The sequence below is a fragment of the Agelaius phoeniceus genome, chromosome 3, assembly GCF_051311805.1.
Source record: "Agelaius phoeniceus isolate bAgePho1 chromosome 3, bAgePho1.hap1, whole genome shotgun sequence".
NCBI classification, from domain to species: domain Eukaryota; kingdom Metazoa; phylum Chordata; class Aves; order Passeriformes; family Icteridae; genus Agelaius; species Agelaius phoeniceus.
The window spans coordinates 12,022,172-12,043,912 of NC_135267.1; the positions used below are offsets into that span (position 1 = coordinate 12,022,172).

At 39.0% G+C, this 21,741-nt stretch overlaps 1 protein-coding gene across 7 annotated transcripts in view; it reads right to left on the reverse strand.

Annotated features, from left to right (window-relative positions):
• FUT9 (fucosyltransferase 9) overlaps positions 1 to 21,263 on the reverse strand; it is a 105,296-nt gene extending 84,033 nt beyond the window's left edge. For 3 of the 7 annotated variants that reach the window (XM_077174744.1, XM_077174740.1, XM_077174742.1), the window contains exon 1: positions 21,051 to 21,263. Coding sequence is in view for 1 of the 7 variants with exons in the window: in XM_077174738.1 (XP_077030853.1) it covers positions 19,831 to 19,981 (151 nt within the window). In the remaining 6 variants the exon portion in view is untranslated. Of the gene's footprint in view, positions 1 to 19,741; positions 20,062 to 21,050 lie in introns of those variants that run through there. The other 4 variants (XM_077174738.1, XM_077174739.1, XM_077174741.1 and 1 more) reach the window with 4 other exon arrangements.
• Between the last annotated feature and the right edge of the window lie 478 nt (positions 21,264 to 21,741).

A 21,741-nucleotide genomic window follows, 5' to 3' on the forward strand; every position in this document is an offset into this window, starting at 1 on the left:
AGTAACTATCGCCAGTCCCTTAGAATTTCTATTAAAATCTTTAATTTTTACAGATGTGTTTCCCTTTCTTGCTAATTTTAAAAGTAACTTCTATTTCTCTAACTGGAAATACATTCAGAAATAATTTGTGTAATGCAGACATTGTGCTTTCAACAATTTATCTGCAGTGGCTGTTGCAGTCCTCAACATTTCTTTTTCCTTCTCTGTCTTTGCTCAGCATAAAAGGGTTTTATTTAATTTTGCTGTCTTTAACTATTTCCTTTATGACCCTTCTCTGGATGAACATTTTCACTTTGTTACATGCTGCTGTTATTTCTAGTCTTTAAAAAAAGCTTTATTCCCTGCATCTTAGCACAACTTGGGGAGATCATTAAATCACCCATTCTGAATGATCAGTTCACCATAATTTCTTTCTAAAGATAAAAATCTTTAATCATAGAGAGAAAAATCCTCTTGGACATAAAGTTATCATTCATTAAAAAAGTTTCTCTCAATCTTGTTAAAAACACACACAAACCAACCCAAAACTTCCTGAGGCTGGGTTCACAAGAAAATGCTCCCTCCTTGAGGAAATGGCAATGCAGGCATGTTCATAATCATTCAACTACAGTAAAATTTGAGGAGTCCAGGATTAACTACAGACAACTGAAAAGTCACATCCCAAACTTATTTTTATTCACTACAAATTCTGTGCCTTGAAATAAAGCCAAGGTAACACATATTTACTCTCCCAAATCTCAGATAAAGTGTAAGAAAATGTTCATTCTTTTAAATATTGAAATTCTATTTATTCTTCTTTATCAATCAATGGAGCTTAAATATTTTTAGGAACACAGCCTGTGTAAATAAGCAGAATAAGTTTCCTCCACTCCAAAGGAACTTGTTAAGGAACTGTTTTAGTTTTTTTAAATGATGTTATTTGTATAGATATTAAAGTTCTAAATGTGGAATAAAAAAATAGATTCTTAATCATTAGTGCAATAATTTCACCCAGAAATATGTCTCATATTTAGTATCACAGCAAGAGCTTTTTATACTGCCTCTAAAAATATATGCTGAACTGTTTAATTACTTTCTTAAATAAATAAAAATGATTGATGCTGTAAAGAGATAGTAAGATTCAAAAACAGAATAAATTTGAAGTGCCAATAAAAAAATAGATTATGCTGACCATACTGAAGCAATTTTGTAAAATTAGCATTAAAGATCTAATGATATGCATGCAGTTTCACATTATTTAAAATAAATATATGTATAATCAGCATAATTCAGTTTCATTTAGCATCACTACGAATCTATATAAAGAAAACCTATTTTTTTAGATCCAATTTACTCATCTTGACACAGTTTTAAAAATTAAGCTCATTTCCAAGGACTGAAATTTACTGCTTTTACCAAGAACTGGCAAGTTCTGGAGAATGGACTGATAACACTACAGTGACCATAATGGACAGAAATCAAATTGCATTGAATGCAACACTTGAGGTCTTTTAAACATCCTTTTAAACAAGTATGACAAATGCCAATGGTGGAATATTATGGGATGAGGTTTTCTTTTATTTGGGCAAAAAAAAAATACATTTCCTAAATTAGAAAAGAGTTTAGAAAACAATTTTATTCAGGAGGTGTGAACAGCGTATGCTCAGGATTTCTCAGAGGACAGGTGTTACAGATCTCCTTTAATTTCCTTTGAAAGCAGGGTTTCTTCTGTGGTGTCTGTGAAGAAGGAGATCTGTTTTTATTCCAGATCTTCCAAGCCTATTTTGGAAGCCTTTCACGGTGTTGTGAAGGACTGTGAGGTTGTTTCCCTTTATTCTTGTGGTAAGTTCCCTGTAACATTCCCCAGCTGATGAGAGGTTGCAGACAAGCCTGGAGGGTACCCAGGGAGCTGTGCTGGCTGCTGCAGCCCAGCATTTCCAGCTTCACAGCAGCAGGGAGGAGCAAATCCTTAGAACACCAGGGATTGTTTATTTCTCTGGATGCTCCAACACATCTGTGGTGTTCTGACCTTGCACAAGGCAACTGGGTCATATACAGAGCAGTGGGAGTGATGCTGTGAAGGTGTTCCCTGGAGGCCTGATGCTTGTTCCAGGTGTTTGTGAGGCTCCCTAAATGCAAGACTTCTAATCTGAAACAACGGGAAGAGCGCGAAGCGAAATAACATTTCCTTTAATACTACATGCCAGAGCTTAGAGCAAAATTGTGTTAACTGCAAACCTCAACTAGCAATCCAGATGATAAAACGTTCCAAAATACATATCCAAAGTGAATATTCTCTGAAGTCTGTGCTCCAGTATTAATCTTCTCAAACTCATCCAGTGACATAAGAGCTGGCTCTTAAGGGTGGTAACCCAATGCTCAAAATTCTTCAAGGACTTTCTCAGTCTTGTACCAAAAGTAAAAGAGTGACATTCATCTAGAAATCAATATATATCTGCATAGGACTAGAGGACTGTGATCCCTAAGTCATGTAGAGGATACACTGTTGGCCTACAAAGTAGTTACGTATCACAATAAATAAATTGAATTGAGGGTTTCCATTTCCAAAACCCATTTGTCAAAAAGAAAAAAAAGGAAAAAAGTCTGTGAACTAGACCCCTTTTTAATAAGACTGTAAGAAAAACCCAAACCAAAATCAAACACAGTGTGACCTAAAATTCAATAACCTAAAGCAAACCAGAAGTTTTCCTGAAAATTTTAGAAACAAAATGCTGTATTTGGTAGGACCATTAAATGACTGATGTTATAATTCTTTAGAATACTATGCTCTAGAATGTAGTCTGAGATTAAAATTCAAAATGAAAATTATTATTGTTTGTATTACCAAGGAAAATAGGAAAACGCATTAATTTCTAAAATTATACATTAGATAATATATTTAATCTGTTACAGAACAATGTTGATAATACATGAAGAAAATCCAGATGCTTATGGAGTTAACAGTTCCTAAAACATAAATAATACATAAAGCTAAATTTCAGATACAATCTTTTGTGATTAATGATAAAAGAAATTACTTAGTAAACATGAAGTGTTAAGTGATAGAATTACTACTACCTTTTTTCTTTGGCAAAACTCAAACAAGAACCTCTCCTGTGAAAGTGGACAAGCATCAGATACAGAAGATATTAAACAATGCCTCCTCTGTCCATATGGAGAGCCCAGAATGGATGTTGGCAGCATGCAGCCAAGGACCTGAGTATTTTCCAAGGGAAAGTGATAGCCAGAGGAACAGTTTCCAAGAAGTGGCATATACTCATGGTGCAGCAGACCTTTAGTTCTTTGTACAACTGATTTAGTTCTCAAAACTGCAGTAGAAAAGTGTACACCCTTAGTATTCTGTCCCCCACCCAGCTATTTTTGTTACAGTCACACCTTTCTCCCACTGTTTTCTTGAGGTATAATTTAAACCTGCATTCACTCATGCTTATAAAACCTACAGCAATTTCTGCTGGAGAAAAATAAAAAACACAGATGGAAATACTTGACCATCTTGGAACGTACAGTAGAGTAGGTGAGATTAATGAAGCAGTAATATATAAAGAGCAAGCCCTAATGAGGAAGTAAAATATGCAGAAAATCAAAGGCCTAGTGTAGAGCATTACGTTTATCAGAAAAAGCAGCTGCTCTGGGAGAGCTGCAGCTCACGACATCAAATCACAGTGAGTCATCATCACCAATTCCCCACGCCCTACCCCATAATCAAAAAACACACAGGCTAACCAAAGGCTCAAGCATAAGGCTTCTCTTCAGTTATGAAGCAAGATGAACAGTCAAGGGGACGACTAGTTTGTGTAAGATTATAATCCCAGCATTAGTTATTTCCATGCTGATTACTCACCCTGATTTAAATTCCCACAGTGAGTAGGCACACTGGTGTCAACAGCACTACCTGCTCAGGTACATGATCATCCAACTATGGGAAATAAATTTGGATTAGGATTCACCAAGGTTAAGATAGTTCAAATTACATATATCAAAAAGACAATTTCTTAACAGGTTGCCTATGAAAACTATTTTGTATAGAAGTGGACTGATTTTATTCCTACTGTCCTTCCTTTTGTTACAAGAAGTGAAACTTCTATAAGCCAAAAAAATTGCCTTTATTTCTGCACAACTTCATAGTTCTGACAAGGGTCAAGAAAAATAAAATTACTAAAAAATGTGTCAAATTACATAAAGAGTATGTATAAAGTAGAAAAAAAGCCCGTCTCATTTTTGAAGCACAGTTTTATCCAACTTCAGTGTACTCACTCAAATTCATTATCACTCTCCACCTGAATTACCCCAGTAGCATAGATTTTTTTGTAGAACTGAAAAAGAGCTCAAAATAGTAGCTCAAATGAGATGAGACTATGAGGTGTTCCCAAAAATTATGTGAATCAAAAAGAAAGACACATGAATGCTTTTAAAATATGCTTTACTTTTTTTTTGTTCCATTTGTTTGGGTTTTTTTCTTACAGGATGCCTTTTGAAGATATTGTCTACATTCATGATATTTAGAAAGTAAGGATTCAGAAACACATCATCCTTCATCATGCTCTGGTTACAGATATGATTACTTTGATTAACTTCTATCTACCCTCATCCTGTCACCTGAAAATTATAATTTCTCTGATCCAGAAGTTCAATTTCTCACATTAGTACATGCTCATAATTTATTTTGTCATTGAGGTTAAAATATCTAGTGTAACCTAAATGCTTTATATGGTATCTGTTTGCTAACAGAACTGAGAAGACAATAATATGCTTAGAAAGGTAGCTAGAAAGGTTTTTGCATAAAAAAGTATACTATTACTGTGTGTGTATTTCTAGCTTTCTCTCTTTTTATTTTTTCCCTGTCTAATGGCATTTGAGATTTTCATGCAGGGCTATAATTTTCTAAGTTGGAGCATTAAGAGAAAAAAAATCATAGAATATATCACAGAATAATGAGATTAGGTATCACCAGCCCTCTCATGTGCCCATAAGTGGTAAGAAAACTATGCAGTGAATTTTTAGGAGTAGAGTCAATGCAAAGATATTGCTGCTATAAAACCAGTTCTAGTTTCATTATTTTGTGTGCTTGTTACTTTTAAATCAGAAGTCCATTAAGAAGCCAATGTGTATGTGAAAGAATGAAAGTCAGCTTTCTGCTCCAAGAAGCCAGAGCTGGATCTCACCCCTGCTGTCTCCATGCTTTTCTCCTGGTGCAAAGGCAGCTCAGGGAAGTACAGGTTCACATGCTCGGGCTGTCCTGACAGTTCTCAGGGAGGAGCACCAGCAATTCCCTGGGAGCAGGACAGCTCCCAGCTCATCTCTGCTGAGAATGACAGCTGTACATTTAGCTGAGCTCTGATTTGATTGGTTTAGGATCCCCTTACACACAGATTGTCATTTCCTGACCTAGAAGTACTTTTAGGTGAAACAACACAGTTATATTGTGACAAAGAGTAGTAAACCAAAACAGAGACCAGTCTATTCAAATGTAGATATTTTTCTTGGCAAACATAGATTTGATTCTATCCAGTCAAAATACTTTCTCTTGCAAAACCCTATGAAGCACTAATACTACAAGGTCTAACTTAAATGAAATCTATTCAGCTGGTAAAATGATAATAACTGTACAGAAAGCCAGCTTTCAGAAAAATTGCAGTTTTATCCTCCATAGTCTTGCAGTTCTAAAAGAAGTATTTATATATCATGAAAACCTTCAGAAAATTTTATTTGGAAGGGCACTGTGAGCATTTATTGCAAAATTTAGGTTGTGTATTTTGATTTAGGAGTAACAACATGCACTTGTCTACTAGCGTTCAGCTTGAATTCATTAACAAAAAATAACAAAAGGACTTTTCCATAATTTATTTAGGTTTAATTACTCCTCTGGAACCGAATATCGTGATGTTCTCACTTTTTTCCTTCTTGACATGTTCTTTAATATAGATGTGTATACATGTAGAAATTGGAGGGTGAAGGAATGATTGCATTGCTTCTCAGGAGAGCATGTACTCTGTAGCAGCAAATAGCTTGTACAAGATGTATCTAAGATGTTTCTGAAGGTTTGTGATGGTCTGTCCAAAACCAAGTTAGAAACTGAAACAACGCGGTAATCTGGAAGAAACTTGCTAAATATGTGGACTTTTCTAGTCTGCTTGCTATTAAAAAATTTCCCACGACTTTTTGCATTCTGCCAGTGAATTAGGCTGGTTTCAGCAGTGTTTCTTTACACAGTGTGCAGTGCTGCATGAACACAGCTGTGCTGCTCCACAATGGCTTCTGTGCTGGCAGCTCAAATATCTGTGTGCCACAGTCCTTCACTTTCCCAGCTGCAGGGGTGGCACAGCAAGCTCATCTGGCTCCTTTCCTGCTCTCTACACGTCAACCACACTGGAAACTGAAAGTCTTGTAGAAGTATAATTTATAGTCTTCAGTAATGCCATCATATTTTAAAAAGAAGTCTCTATGGTACATATTCTCCATGGGACTCACTGAAGCCCCTCTCTAGTGCTATATAGACTCTCTCCTTTATAGAGGGAGGGAGTCTAAGAGACAGGTCCAGAAAGTGCAGTGAATTGCCCTCTTGGGATGGCTTTCTCTCAACTAACTACAGAACTCTGGAAGGTTAGCTGAATTCTCAGTGGCTAAAGTTACCTGAGGGAAAAATCCCTCATGAGTGCATTTTGAACCTCCCCAGGCCCACAACTTTGGGTCAATTATATATAACATTACAAGTAAGATCATGACCCTCAGTGATAGAATATTGCTAGAAAAGATGGGAAGGTACAGAAGATGAGAAAGGTGCAGATTACTAGCAACAAAAAGGAGGAAAAAAATCCTGGGATTAAAATACTTAAACCTAAAATTTAGGTGGCTTCATATGGAAGGTTAGGCTGTCTTTCAAATTAATTAAATACTTAACTGTCAGAGGCACACCTCTATCTTAACTCACAGACTTTAAAGAAAACTCAGGGATTTCGAAATGCAAATATTTAAAGTTGGCTTTCCCACACATATTAATGTGCACTCAATCCATAGCTGAGGATTTGACTCTAGCAGGAAACAATGACCATTCTAGCATATCTGTGCTTCAGAAAGAAAAGATAGACTTTGCAGAACTCACAGAGACATAAACCCAAGAATAATCTGAAAGATTAACACATTGCGGAATAGATATATTCTAGTCATTGGACTGTAAATCCAGGAAAAAACACAAGTAATAATTGATCTATCCAAAAATTACACACTTAAAAATGAAGCTACACATTATAATCAGAAAAATAAAATTTTCCAACCTGTTAAAACTTACATAGATACCTTTTTTTGGATGAAATCACATTGCACTTGGTTACAGCAAGTTGTAAAAGGTCAATGCATGAAGGCAGTTTACTGCCTGCCTACCACCAACAGATTGCAGATATTTTTGCAGACATTGACAAAATAAATATTTGGGAAATTCTAATGCTCTTGTCAACTTAATCCTGCTTCAGAAAGGTTTTCTTCTAAACAGGGAATAATAAATGCCAAGGGTTTGTTTTCTTCCATTTTCCATATCAGGGAAGATTTACCACAAACATTAGAGTTTTCTCTGGAATTATATCTATAATTTGAAAATTCCTCAAGGAGCATTAGGAACTATGAATGCCTAGCTGAATTTGAATAAATTATATTTTTAAGGACATCAGCAAATCAGTTTTAATGCTACAGAAACCTATGTAAAATAAAAATGTAATAACTATATTAGATTAAGTTGAACCATCAAATTAATCCTGAGGTGATTTCTGGGACACAGGACCCATGAAGACTTAAAAGTCTTCAATAGGAAGAGCAACTGGTAAAGGACTGGTAAAGCCCTTTTGAGTAAATAGTCTGTCAAAATGGACTATTTATGGGAAGTGATATCAAGTTTCATCTGAAGCCTAATTCCCTTAACTAAAACATTAACTTATTCATTTGAACATTAACTTATTTTATGCTTTTGCCATTTGAATACCTTCTGACAATAAATGGAGACAAAGTGGTGAAGTAATAATGGAAAGCTATATTATCACTCACTCTACTATCTCCTACTTGAAAGGAGAGAGATCTTTAGTTCCCCAAACTGGATACTAAGATCCTGCTCTAAAATGTTACATTTACAAAATGTTTCAATTATTAGTACCTTCTTGTATTTCTAAGTGTTGCTTTTTAATGCCCTAAAATGTACTACCAACTCTATCAAGGGATTCAGTTGCCATTTTGCTCAATACCAAGTTGAGCATTCAGACACCACCAACACTTTCCATCCTCCAGACAAGTGCAGCACAGTCCCAGCTCAGGGTGCTCATGCACCAGCTCCCTCAAACCCTGACCCTGCCAAGGTACTTGGACCCCAAACCTGTTTTCAAGAGGTAGCAGTCTCACAGTCTAACCCCACAGAGAGAACCACTATCTTTTCTGAGAACACACTTGCCAGAGCAGATGCCACGTGCATGGGAGGAAGAAATAAAAGATAATTTTCTGAAACTGCAGAAAATTAAATTCCTCTCAGGAAACTGACACTTTATCTGATCTACAGAGAGTATAAGAATTAAGATTGTCTGCCTCCCAGGAGGTTCCTATTAACCAGAAAGTATTTGTTATTTGACAAGACAACTTTTTAATTTTCCCCTCTTGGAACTATTCGGTTTGCTTTTAAATATTTATTCAGCCAAATAGCAAGCAACTCACTCCACAGACCAATGTTAGTCTGCTCTTCTGTGAAGAAAGGGGGTCAGGTTTAAGTTCCTGCTCCATTAGCTATTTAATCAATTATCCAAATTGGCAAGGTTTCAAGAGGAGAAAGTCACTAACTTCATCCCAAAATAACCATTCAGTGAGTAGCTAGGGCACATTTCTGACCTGAAAGTGCCTATGAGTGAAATTTTTTTCTCAACTCAGGAGTGTGTTTATGTGTTTAAAAGGTCATCCACCTCAGTGGTAAGTGCTCTAATTACTGGATATTTGGGCATCAATTACCAGCATGTTCTAATAATTTTGGAGAAAAGGCAGGTTGGTCTTATATATTTATTTTCATAGTACAATAGAGACCTCCCCAGTGCCGAAAGGAGGTACCTTAAAAGTGTAGGTTTTATGTCTATTACTGTCCCATGACATTTTCTTGAAGCTATTCTTCCTTCTGCTCAATGATTTCTCTGGTTGCCCCTCTTAGCCATCTATCTCCTGTGCTTTGAGCAGGAAGCCTAACTCAGGGTAGAGAAAATCTTTATAAACAAAGCCCCTGTCAGATCAACATTGCAATGCTTGATGGTTGCATTCAAAGAAGTGTTAGGGAGCTAAAAGCAGACTGATCCACACATCACTTTTGATGTCTTGCCCCCATGCTGGATGGAGCATCCATATTTTAGTATTTATGAGGTGTATGGGCATCCCTCATAAGGTAAGCAGTACACACTGTAGTGGGAAACCCAGAGAGCTGTGTAATGTCATGGCACTGAAAAGGAACTTTGATACAGAGGAGAGTGTTAATCACAAAGTCTGTTTTAAATTTTACCCAGCCAGAAGTTAAGCAACCTGTATAAGATTAAAAAGAGATGCATCTATCTGTTCAGACTTCAGATTTTGTTAGCCAAGTAAACTTATTTTTAGAAACTGGAGGGAGGGTAAAAAGAAATTGAATCAAGCTTTCTTTTAAAATAAAAGGATAAGAGATGTGCTGATGTTCTCCTAATGATATTGTGATTAGATTTGCTGGCCAAAATATTGACAGTCTGAGTTCAACTTTGCTGATTCCTGGCTGTAGTTGTGACACTGCTACTCCCAGAGACTGTACCGAGATAAAACATTGGCCACACCTGCAGGAACCATGATCAGAATGGGGGAAATGAGTATTTATTTGCCCACACAGTAGGAGTGAATGGCTCTTTAGTCTAGTGCCGGACACAGCTGCCCAAGGAATGAGTAACTGACTGCAGTACTTGGTCAGTGAGCCAGAACAATGAAATATTTACAGTTCTCAGACTTGCTCAATATTCAGAAGACTTAAGGATCTTCAGGGGACAGGAGCAAATAAAAATTTCAAGGCTAAGAACTGAGTTAGGAATGTGCAATTTCAGGACAAGGTGGTGGAGTTTGTTGTTGGGAACCTAGGAAACTGCCCCTGGACAGGGAGACACAGTGATGGTTTGCAGTGAATCCCAATTGCCTCACAATGGTTTGGTTTGGGAGCAGCTAAATCCATGCCCAAGATAATCCAGCTGGTAAAGTAAAGTAAAGTAAACTGGAAGCTCTGCCTACAGTCTGTACCAAATGTACTGTAACCTGCAGTGGGGACAAAAGGTTCTGAACTAATTAGTCCTTTGAATAGCCTCAAACTACTTTCAGGGTAATAGCATTTTGTCTGAGACAGGAAACTGGATCTAGTCTGTGGTAAAACATATTGATCATGCTTAAATATAAGGATCTCCATACCAGATGCTTTGATCTACTGCTCTGCTCCTATTGGGCTGAATTAGTTGCTAATACAGACAAAAACACCCAAGTCACATTTTCTGCTGCATAAAAAACTCTACAGAGCTGTAAGTCTCTGTGTGGCTTTTGCTCTTGTTCATCACAGGTAATTGTTAGTGAAAACTTCAAATTTCCCCCATTTATTTTTCCCTAGGGTGAAAAAAAGAAATTTTCAATAATTAAGTAAGAAGGAATAATTGGGGAAATGATACAAAGGACAAGGTGGAAATTAAGAACTGAAATAAAACAAATACGAGGAACAAAATGCAGGAAGAAAGTTTCACAGAGAGTAAGGAAAGGTTAAGTAATGACTAAGAGGGAACAAACTAGAAAGAAAAACAGGTGGTAATGAATCAGGAGGAAAATGCTATTTTGAAGCAATAGTTTGTAGAAAGCTTAAAATAATATGTGTTTCATATATAGAGAGAGATTGGTTTTTTTGTACATTCAAATGTATACATACCAGTAGACAACTATCTAGACTGATCAGAGACTATCTTCCCAAGTCTAACCAGCATTTACTCATTGCTGGTGAAATAGCCTATGATTATCACACATTGCCTCCCCTTCATGGCATCAAAATTGTTGTCCATATTTTAGGGAAAATCTATGCTTAACTGATTCTGTACTATATGAGGAGGCATGGCTAAAGCTGGGGATTGGGAACTTAGAGCCTTGGCTTCCATTTGTAGCTGTGCTTCTCTGACCTCCAGGGAGGGATAATTCTGGAGTTATTTTTTTCCACCTACCTGAAAACCATAGATAATCCATAACCATTACAAGGCATTAAGCACTTACAAAAACAGGGCACAAACATCAAAATTACTTATTCTATAACAAGAAAGGAACAAATATCTGCATAGTAATGTGAGCAAAAAGAAATACAAATTAGGCCAATCAATTAGGCAAACCCAAAAAATTTCAAGAAAAAAAATTCACTTAAATTCACCACAGCAGATTGCTCTATTGGGAAACAAAAAACCCCAAAACTGATGAGTTTCAGGGTGGAGGATTTTAACCAGGCAGGGTGCCTGAGGAGATCATCTGCTATTGCAGACCAGGAAGAACAGAAGTATATATTTGTATGTATATACATCTGTATAATTTGATATATATGCATATTCCTTTGTAAGTGTGTCTCTATATATGTATGTGTAATTATGTATGTATACACTGAAGAATTATATATATACAAAGCAATTATGTGGTTAAGACACAGTGATTCTCTCCATCAGATTAAACTACTGCTGTTATACACCTTAACACAGAAAACTGCAGGTTTTCCAGTAACTTCTAGTAGGACATTATATAATTCCTGTAGATCTAAACCTCTAAAAGCATCTAAAGATCGAAAGCATGAATTTATCTAGGAAGAATGAAAGACAGCTTGGTATTTTTACACCAAAAAAAAAAATCTTGGAGCTGTGCAATTTTCAAGAAAATGTTGTTTTGAAAGAGGTATATTTGTAAGGTTTCTCTTCTGAAATACCTTTCCACTGCAGTGTCTTTTCCATTTTAAAGTAACAAATTGGTTTGGTTTTATCATCAATCTTTTAAATTTATCTACCACTTAGTTGACCTAATGCAGAATTACTGACTGAAAAAAAAAAAGTTCACTTCTTAAACATTCAATTTGTTTTTGTTCTTTTGGAGAACTGGTTAAACTGTAAAATTTCCATAAATGAAATAATGTTTTCAAATGGCCGAGTGCTTCATTGATAATGTAACAGACTCTACTTCTGTCCTTTTATTGAATTGAGTTGATTCATTCATACTGTAGTTTGCATGTGCAAACACATAGCAGCCATCTTCCTATTTATTTCATTGATTGAATCAAATTAAATTATTTTCAAGCTCATGCTGGATTTTATCGACTGTATAAAAATTCTCAGCCTTGAGTTTCATAGCAGTGCTGCTGTTTTTCACTCCAGTGCAAGTAGTTTGGAGTTCCTTCCCATTGAACATTGGAACCACTTGCCATGCAAGGCTTAAATGTCTATTGTCTGGAAAGCTCTCTAAAACAGATGTAATTGTTGTTGTTATATTTTTTTTTTCATTATGATTGCTTTAAAAATACAGATGCTCTCATCCATTTGTGCTTGCCTTCTCTAGGATGTCTGTGGAAAGAAGACTTTTCATCTCAATGGGGCCTTAAGGAAAAATACTTCTAGCTATATGCATTTTAACTGCCAAAATATTTTAAATGTCATTTTAAAATTTCTCATAGCTTTCTCCCTGAATATACTTTAGTTTGAATCTCAAATACTGTCAGCTTGTGGCAGGTGGGCATGCAGGCCAGTGCTGGAGGTCCAGCAGGTCAGGAAGCTCTGTACACAGTACTGAGGCTCAGTGAGGTCAAATAATTGGAGATTTTGTCTGTGTTCCCCAGGAAGCTCTGCTGGGGAGGCAGCTGGTCCTTCCTTTGCTCACCAGGCAAGCTGCCCAGAAAGGGTGGCTGGTGAGCATCTGTAGGGAAGCCATGGAGACCATCCAAGCAGTGAAGCTCAATCCCTTCCCTGAGCTGCTACCTTCCAACTCTAATACCAGTCCTAATACTGAATGTAGGACATCAGCTGTCTCAGTGTAGCTGGTTGAGGTGTTTGTGGCAAACATTCTCACTGGAAATTCTCCTAATTATTGCAAGTTCTAGAATTAGCAAGCTTGTTACCTTCCCAAAAGCCATTTGTTGGATACTATTCATCTAAACGAGGTTGCTTAAAAACTCTTTTTTAAGTCTGGTAGTTGCAAGAAACTAATTAGCATTTGTGTCAGAGCAATCTTACTTCATTATACTTAAACATTGGCCTTTAAACTATGGGTATTTAGAACTGCTGAACAACAGTCTTAAGCAGCTAGTTTGTGAAAATCTTCTATTGTCAGCTTAAATAAATCATAAAATCAGTATAGCCTAGGTCGAGAGCCTTGGCTGATAAATTTTATTCTAAACATAACATACAGGCAATAATTTAATTGTTTTAAGTATAGTTTGGTGTCCTCTTATTCCATTTAAATGCAATACGCAGCAGCAGTGGCTGTAAAATATTTACCATTTCAAATTCTAAGTTGCATAACTTTATGTTTTTCTGTTTTTCAAGATAAATAAGTAGTCTTCTGTTACTGACCCACACTGATGCCAATTCTAATTTCAAAGCATGAATTATTTCCATAGAAAAATAATCTTAATGGAGAATTCCAGCTCAATTTCTACCAAAAGTTCTACCCTCTCCCTCTAAGACAATATTTTCACTGCTTTGCCAAACAAGGGCTCAATTCTGATAAATTCAAGTACTTGCCACATGAGTAACTTGATATGCAAAATCAGTCAATTTATTGGAATACACACTCCCTGTGCTCTGCATTCTCACAAATAATTTTAGGACTGATGCCTTCATTCACCACAACTTTAATTTTAAGGAAGGTGTTTCTTTTCTAGTTTAAGCCATGGAAGAAAATTTACTGAAATCCTATCCTGTCAGAATACAGGTTCCACTCATTTTGCTTCCCAAAATTGAAATAACTTTGCTGGGTTTAGTTTGAAAGGAAAAAAAAAAAAAGAAGATTTAAAACCAGAAATATTTAAATTGTTTCTGATATGCTGGTATGTGTATTACAACACACATACAACACCTTTTATTCTATCCAAAATGTTTTGGTGAATAAACTGTTTTTTGAGGATTTCTAAATTTGTGCCTTTTATTTCAAAGGGAGAGATTTGAAATTTGAAATGTCACAGAGAAAACTGGTTTTGTTGCTTTGTGAGCCTGCTTCACCCCGTGGTGTCTGGCATGGTCTCCCTGCCACCTGCGTCCATCTGTCCTTGGTCAGTAATCTGCTCTGGGCACTGCTGTTGGTACCTGACTTCACAAGATGTGGCGACTCATGTGAAGAAAGTCCTTGAATATACAGGGGGTTAATGCTGCTTAATTTTACTTAATTTTAAAAATAAAGGCTCTTGACAAATACAAATTGCCCCCCCCCCCCATTCCATATTTCAAAAAGCCCATACTCATTGCCTCAAAGAGAAAAATAATTTTGAAGGAAGCATATGTTTTATGTCATTGTGACCTTCAAAGCTTAGACCTTATGGATCCCTGCCTCTGCCTCTCACCTCTGTTCTAACACTGAAATGGGAAAACAGGCTTTCCTGCAGTTTCAGTTCTAACACACTTTCTCAGTTTGAAATTCCTGTAGTAGCTGTCCTGGATAAACTAAGAGGAAGAAGACATCTGTAGAAAAGACAAGAGACCTTTGAACAGGTGGATTATTAATTAAATATTCATTTTCAGTGTTGGTGGCTTTCCTTAATTCAGTAGCATTATTTACATCGTAGGTTTGGACTGTAGCATAAAATGATTACAATAGTTTTAAGCTGATTTTTTTCCCAAAAGAGTACTAGGCTTAAATTAGACAAAATAAGCCATTTTACATAAAGATCCATGATAAAAAACAGATGTCTATTTTCTCTACACTTGTTTTTACATTCAAGTATTTATTTGATCTTTTAGTGGCAGATAAGGGGAGAAAAACCCAAACCTCCAAACATTAGTGTTAGAATGTTTCAATTTAGCCAGGTATGGGAGTGTATGGTTAAATAATTTTCTACTATCAAATCAAAAATGAAGCATTGTTTGGTAAAGAAATAAAAATCTATGAGGCTGTTTGCTCATAGATTATGTATGTATTCCAGAATCAAATATCTGGCATTTATAGTCTCTCTACAAAATAAAAAATACCAAACCAAACCAAACAAAAATCTGTGAAAAAACTTTTTAAAACAAAAGAAAAATATTTGTGTGTAGTTAATTCATTTCCTCTACCCCAGTCTCTGAAATACAAATAAGTATTTCAAGTAAGCTCTCCTTGAAGAACTAAATGTCCCAGGGGACTGGTAATCACATTTTTGGAGCCTTTCACCTCTAGTTCACTGATTCAAATACAGCCAACATGCAGTAGTGGTGGAAAATCATCGAGATTTGAAAGCTGGTTTGTGGCCTGTGTGAAATGAACTGGAATTTCACTCCATTTCTCAGAGGATCCTGAGCAGGCACTCGCACTTGTGAAAGCACTGATGCTTAGCTCCTTGCAGGATCCAGGCGGGCCCCCACAGAGTCACAACCAGGGCTGAGGTTATCAACTAAAATCCCATTCCAGACAAATTTCCTCAGTACATTGATCCCTTGGAGCAAATTGGTCCTTAGGCACCTGGAAGATCTCAGTGGGCAAATGTTTTCTCCTTGTCAAGAAGCTAGTGAAACCAGGCTGAAATGGCAGATCATTCTGGGGTCACCACACTGCACTGTTGCCTCCTGTGCCCCACAAAGGCTGGGTGAAAAAAGAGTTTCATTTTCCAATTCTGGTAATCTAGTACTTTGTACTTTCAATTGGCATTAGTTATACTTAATTTAGGGAGAAAAACAGCAGAAAAATGTTTCTTCCAGCAGAAAGAAATGACTGTATTTTTGAGGGCAAGGGTGACTTTGTCTCTTTATTTAGACAGAGGTTCATCCATAGTTAGGAACAGTTAATAAAATGTCGTTTATGGAGATCATACCTACCATTTATAGAAAATTTGTCTGACAATATTTTTTTTCATCATCCAAAAATTATCTCAGTTCTGTTTCCAAGGGAAGGCTTTACATTATCTCTTAAACGATTGCATCTCCTTTATGCTCAGGACTTATCTTCACAAAACTTGCATATGTTTATATGAAAATAAAGTAGTTTTTTAATGAACATTTAATATCTTGTATTAGGAGTTTCCTCAGAGGGAAGAAAGAAAAGTCTAGCTTCATTAACCACTAAATAGAACGTGGGGAAATTAAAACATTTGGATGTCATGTCAGTTATATAGGTTGTCTTCTATGATGTCACATTTGATTTTCTTTTTTTATGACTTTGACAGCATCATATTAAAAATTTGATTGCACTATGACGGTACAGGCTTTGAATTATTCAGCTTATAAGTGCAGTCTTGCAGGAAGACTGTTTTGTATTTCTTGCCATTTCTGCAAAACTGACATTTAAAAAAATGCAAAAAGAAAGGGAAAATGGTTACCAATAACTAATTAATAACTTGAGCTTGGCAAAGGTAACATCATTTTAATAGAATATCACACAAATTAAAAGCAGATTAACTATCATGTGCCACGTTTTTTAAAAGTCACTTGAAACATTATTCTCAGATTGACATTTTGGCCCTGAGAAATAGATAGCAAGCCTCCAACTCATTCTCAGCAAAGTCAGGACTTCCTTCTAACTGAAGAAAGCCCATACATTTCTAATCTGATTTCAGCAACTATCACTCTGAATTCTTGTGGTATTTAGTTGAAATACCCATCTCTTCTCTTAGCATACACTCATGCTATTAGTGTTTACTGAAGTCAATGGGGCTTTTTCCATTTGACTCCCATAAGGGACTCAAACAGTCAACATTGGAGTCTCTTGGGCAATTTTTGCAACTCTTTCAGGATTTATACTGTGCTTTTCCCATGATGTCTTGTTTTTGCCAGCTTTCCTTTTTGTTCCATTTTACTACTGTCTAGTGTTAAATAAGTGCAATCTGTTGGTTCATTTGAATCAAATAACTTTATTTGTAACCCTTTTCAGAGTGTCCAAATTTGTCTTTTCTTCATTATGACTTAAAGTTATTTTTAAACCACTAAGGATATTTTTAATCACTAAAGATAGAAACATCTACCCTTCATCTTGATTAAATTAATCTAGTCCTTTCGTGTCAGAACCTTAAAGCAAATAATGCCATTTTAAGAAATGTGTTATTCCCACTCCCTAATATGAAATTTTAGTGGTATTAGATATGAAAATATCATTCAAAGTCAAACCTTTTTCCAGTTAACATGACTATTATTTGGTCACAATATAGCTGCCCCTAGCAAAACGTGTATTCTTTCTCACAAGAATTATCTCAGCTGGGCTGTCTGGGCAGGTAAGAGCTGTAGGCCTTAATACTGCTTAGGAGGGTAAAGTGTGGAATATTCCAGATGAGATACAAAATAAACCCTTCCAGCTATGATAATGGGGAAAAATACAAATGATCTTTTTGTGTCCCCATTCCTCAAAAATGGATAGCAGGGTTGTCTTTGATTCTGCTCACAGCAGTGCCTGGGGAGAATCTCATACTGAGTTAGCTGGGATCAGAATCATGACGATGGTTATACTACGAAATGGGCTTGCATTCCCTCAGAAATACTTGATGTTTATTCAAGAGTTCTGTCTGTCATTAAATATATGTATTTTGCTGTTCTTCCTCTCTCTTCCAGCGTCTCTAAATTCCAACTCGAAGATAAGAGTGCCTGTTTTCATGATTAGCAGTGAAAATTAACTATGGATCACTTACACTACATTATTTTAGTTCACTTATTTAACCTGAATCTAGCCTGTTTCTACACATGAATCATCCTGGGATAGCATTTTTTCATCCTTAAATAAACATTGACATGTTTGTGTTGCTTTCCTACTGATAAGCCAAACATTTCAAAATGTACAATTGGAAACAAGATATCACAATTCAATAACATTTCATTCTGCAATATCAATATCAGTCTTCAAATATTCTGATGGAAATAAAAATGCAGGAGCTACCAGGACAAAAAATTCTCTGTCCCTATCATTTACTGCCCAATCTCTACCCAAGCAAACTCTGGTAGAAGACAACAAATGGTATCTACAAAAGTGCAGAGTAAAAAATGTCAAAGTAGTACAGCCCACTACCAATTTTATGAGTTTTAACATCCATCCTCCTCAATGGTTTCAGGGTTTAAACACTGTGTCCAAAAAAACCCGACTAAACTGATATCAGAATCAGAGTGTTTCCCTTAGAACTATATGTGTTTTGACTGAGAATAGGCTGACCATTAAAGGTGATAGAGAAACTTAATTCCATAATAACATTTAAATCTTATTGTTTCAATCTGCCACCAGCTGTGGCAGGTAAGATGTGCTGAAATCATTCAGATGACTCTCATAGAGATTCCTCTCTGCATTACAAGGAGAAAACTATCATCCTGTGACTTGTACAGAAAAGCAAAATCTACAGTTACAAGATTTTTCAAATGATGTGCTTTACTTATATGTGAGAACACTTGAATCCCTTTACCCAGTGTAAAGCAGAACTAAAGAAATTCTCTGCAAGTAAGAAACAACACTATGAAAAAGTATCAGTGAAACACATGAAAAAGCACAAGCCATAATCAAGCTAAAATTACAACAAAATTTAGCAAAAAGCAGAAATTAGGTGCGGGGGGGAAGACATTTTCCCCCAGCCTCCTCCAGTCATTAGCGTTATCACAGCACCCGCTTCTGGAGAAGGGAGTGAAGATTGAGTGTGAATCTTATATTTGTACTTGCTGTCTATTTGGCAAAGAGGCACGAGGCTGCTTTATTTATCTTTTTGATAATTTTTTTCTTTTTTCTTGTCCTTTTGAATTAAGGCAGTTTCCAGGTCTTTAACATTACCCTGTGCCAGAGATAAAAAAAAAAAAAAAATAAAAGCATCGGGGACCGCTGCTGCCATAACAACCCTTCGACAGGGAACTATTGGGATACAGATAGTTACTATACTAGCTACCACCAGCCGTGTGCATCATGTCACATAAAAACCAGAAAACCCTTTTCAGAGACAGCATCCCGCCGTTTGCACTCGCGGTTCTGGGCAGCGAAAGAAGAGCAAGCGGAGACTTCCAGCCCCTCCACCGCCACCCCCCTGCCCCCGTCACTTTATTTATTTAATTATGCCGGTGGAGGGAGTGTTAGAAAAGTCCATTTGAGCGCTGAGCCCTGCCCGAAGCCGCCCCCGAGCCCCGCAGGAAGGGCCGCGGCTCCGGGAGGGAGACCGGGACCGGGACCGGGACCCTCCGCCGCCTCCCTCCGGGGCCACTCCGGGGCAGCCGCGGATTCTGCCGAGCCGGGTCCTCCCTCCCCACCTCCAAAGGGTCCCTCGCAAAAGTTAAGGCGCTGCCCCCTCTCCGAGCCGCCCCGGGCTCCCGGGGGTGCGGGCTCGGGGGCTCCTGGCCCCGGCTGGGAGCGGCGCTGCGGGGCGTCCATGGGAGATCCCCCTGGGAACGGGCAGCGGTGCCCGGGAGGGGCAGCAGGGCGGGAGCCCCGCTGCTCACATCCCGGCGGAGCGGCGGGGACATCCCGGCTGCCCCGCGGACCTTCCGCACGGGCGGAGCGGGCCGGGCCGGGACCCTCCGCTCCCCCAGGGCGGGGGCAGGGCGGGAGCGCGGAGCCTCCCCCGCGGCCCCGCTCCGCCAGCACTCACCCCCGGGGCCGCTCCGGGATGGGAGGCGCGGGAGCGGGGATGCAGGGCAGGTGCTTTTCGGGGCGAGGGCGCCGGGCCCGGTCACTCACCCGTCCGAGGCGGGGGCTGCGGATGGCGCGGCGGCGGCGGCGGCGCTGCCCCCGGAGCGCGGGGGGCTGCGGGGCAGGAGCAGCAGCGGGCGCGGGAGCAGGGGCGAGCGGCGGGGCCCGGGCTGCTCCTGGGCGCGCTCTCGCTGCCCATCCCCGGCGCTGCCGCCGTCGCCGCCGCCGGAGGAGGATGCGAGGGAGAGTCAGCCCCGGGCGCGGGCACGCGCAGCGGCGGAGCGGGGAGCGGGGGGGGACCGGGAGCGGCGCGGGGGCGCGCAGCGCAGGGGGAGAAGCTGGGAAGCTCGGGCTCTCGCTCTGTCCTTCGGCGCTTCCGTCCCCTCGTCCCCCAGCCTTTATTTTCTCATTTTTCTACCCCTTCTCCCTCCATCCCTCATCCCTGCATCCCGCATCCTCCCACCCATCCGTCCCTCATCCCTCCACCCCTCCACCCGTTATCCCTCATCCATCCGTCCATCCCGCCATTCCTCAGCCCCTCCGCTTCCCCGGCCGCGGAGCCGCCGTCCCCCCGCGGTCCCCTCCCCGCGCTCTCCGCCGCAGGGTGTCCCCGGAGCTCCCCGGGGCACGGCAGGCGTGATGCTGCCCCCGCGGGCATCCACACTCCCCCTTCCCTCTTCCTGCCCCCGGGAAGGGCGACCTGCTCCTCTGAAGGACAGGAGATCCCCAGCCCCGCTCCCCCACTCCCGCCACAATCCCTAAAGAAAAAGCACTGCTAGAGCTTTCCTATCCTGCTCTCCTGCTCTTCCTTTCTTCTTTTTTTTTTTTTTCCCCTACACGGCCGGAGGAAAAAAACGGTTCTGTGGTAGGGAAAAAGGGGGTAAACAAGGGAGAAACATAAAATACAATAATCATTGACTGTATGAGAAACCAACCTTACACTGGATTAGTTTTTAAAAGCAGTCTTTCAAGCCTCCTCCTGAAACCTAAAGGATTTCCTGGATGTTTATTTAGGATCAAAAATAATGCCGATCATTAAATATAAAAGAAAAAAACAGCTCAAAGTACATTGTGTAAAGATGAGACCTATGAATCAAGTGAGTCAAAAAAAACAAGCACACCAAAAGCTGCCTATCAACTCTTTATCCTCGTCCTGAACTCTCCCTGCATTATATAATGTTGATAAACTGCTGCAAGTACATTTGGGGAAAAGATACTGCAATGATGAGAACATTCTGCTTTTTATTAGAGCACATTAGTATCCTTACCTGACAAGTAGTTGCTTCAGAGGTTCATTTGCACGTTTCTCATCAACCCTCCAAGTAAACAATTTGCTCGATTTTCAGTGCAGACATATGATTCCCTGGTGTCACTGTCTCTGTCCTAGACGTTTCTGAATGGCTTGTGGATTAACTTACTGTGCTCTTCTGCTCTGCCTTGTACCAGGAGCTGTGCAGGTATCAACAGCTCCCACTTGTGAAGCCAGGAAAGAGAGAGATTGGGTAGATTTCCACGTAGCTCCACAAACTGCTGATTTGCTGTAAGGGCTAGAGTCATTTAGAGAGTAGGTCTGGTCTTCTAGCAGGTTTATTCAGAAAGAGAGGCCTGACCTAAAATTCACTGTAGACAATCCAAATATTTCTATAACCATGGTGGGAATTGGTTTAAACCCCTGTGAGCTTGCTGCTGGTGTGAAGGTATTTTTGAGTGCAGCTATTCTAGTGAGAACTCCCTGGGAACAAGAAAAATTACTCCCAGGGAGCAGGAAAAGGTACTAAAATATGCATCTTTTTCATAAGATTATTGAGAGAAGGTCAGGGACCTGTCTCTGTTTCCCTGCAGCTGTTGGCAAAATATATGTACTAGAAGGCAGGTTACAGCCCCTGGCTGGAGGATGTCTTGTGTTGCTGTAGCCTCAACCAAGCTACCAAATACAAAAATGAAAGGGGAGGGAAATTA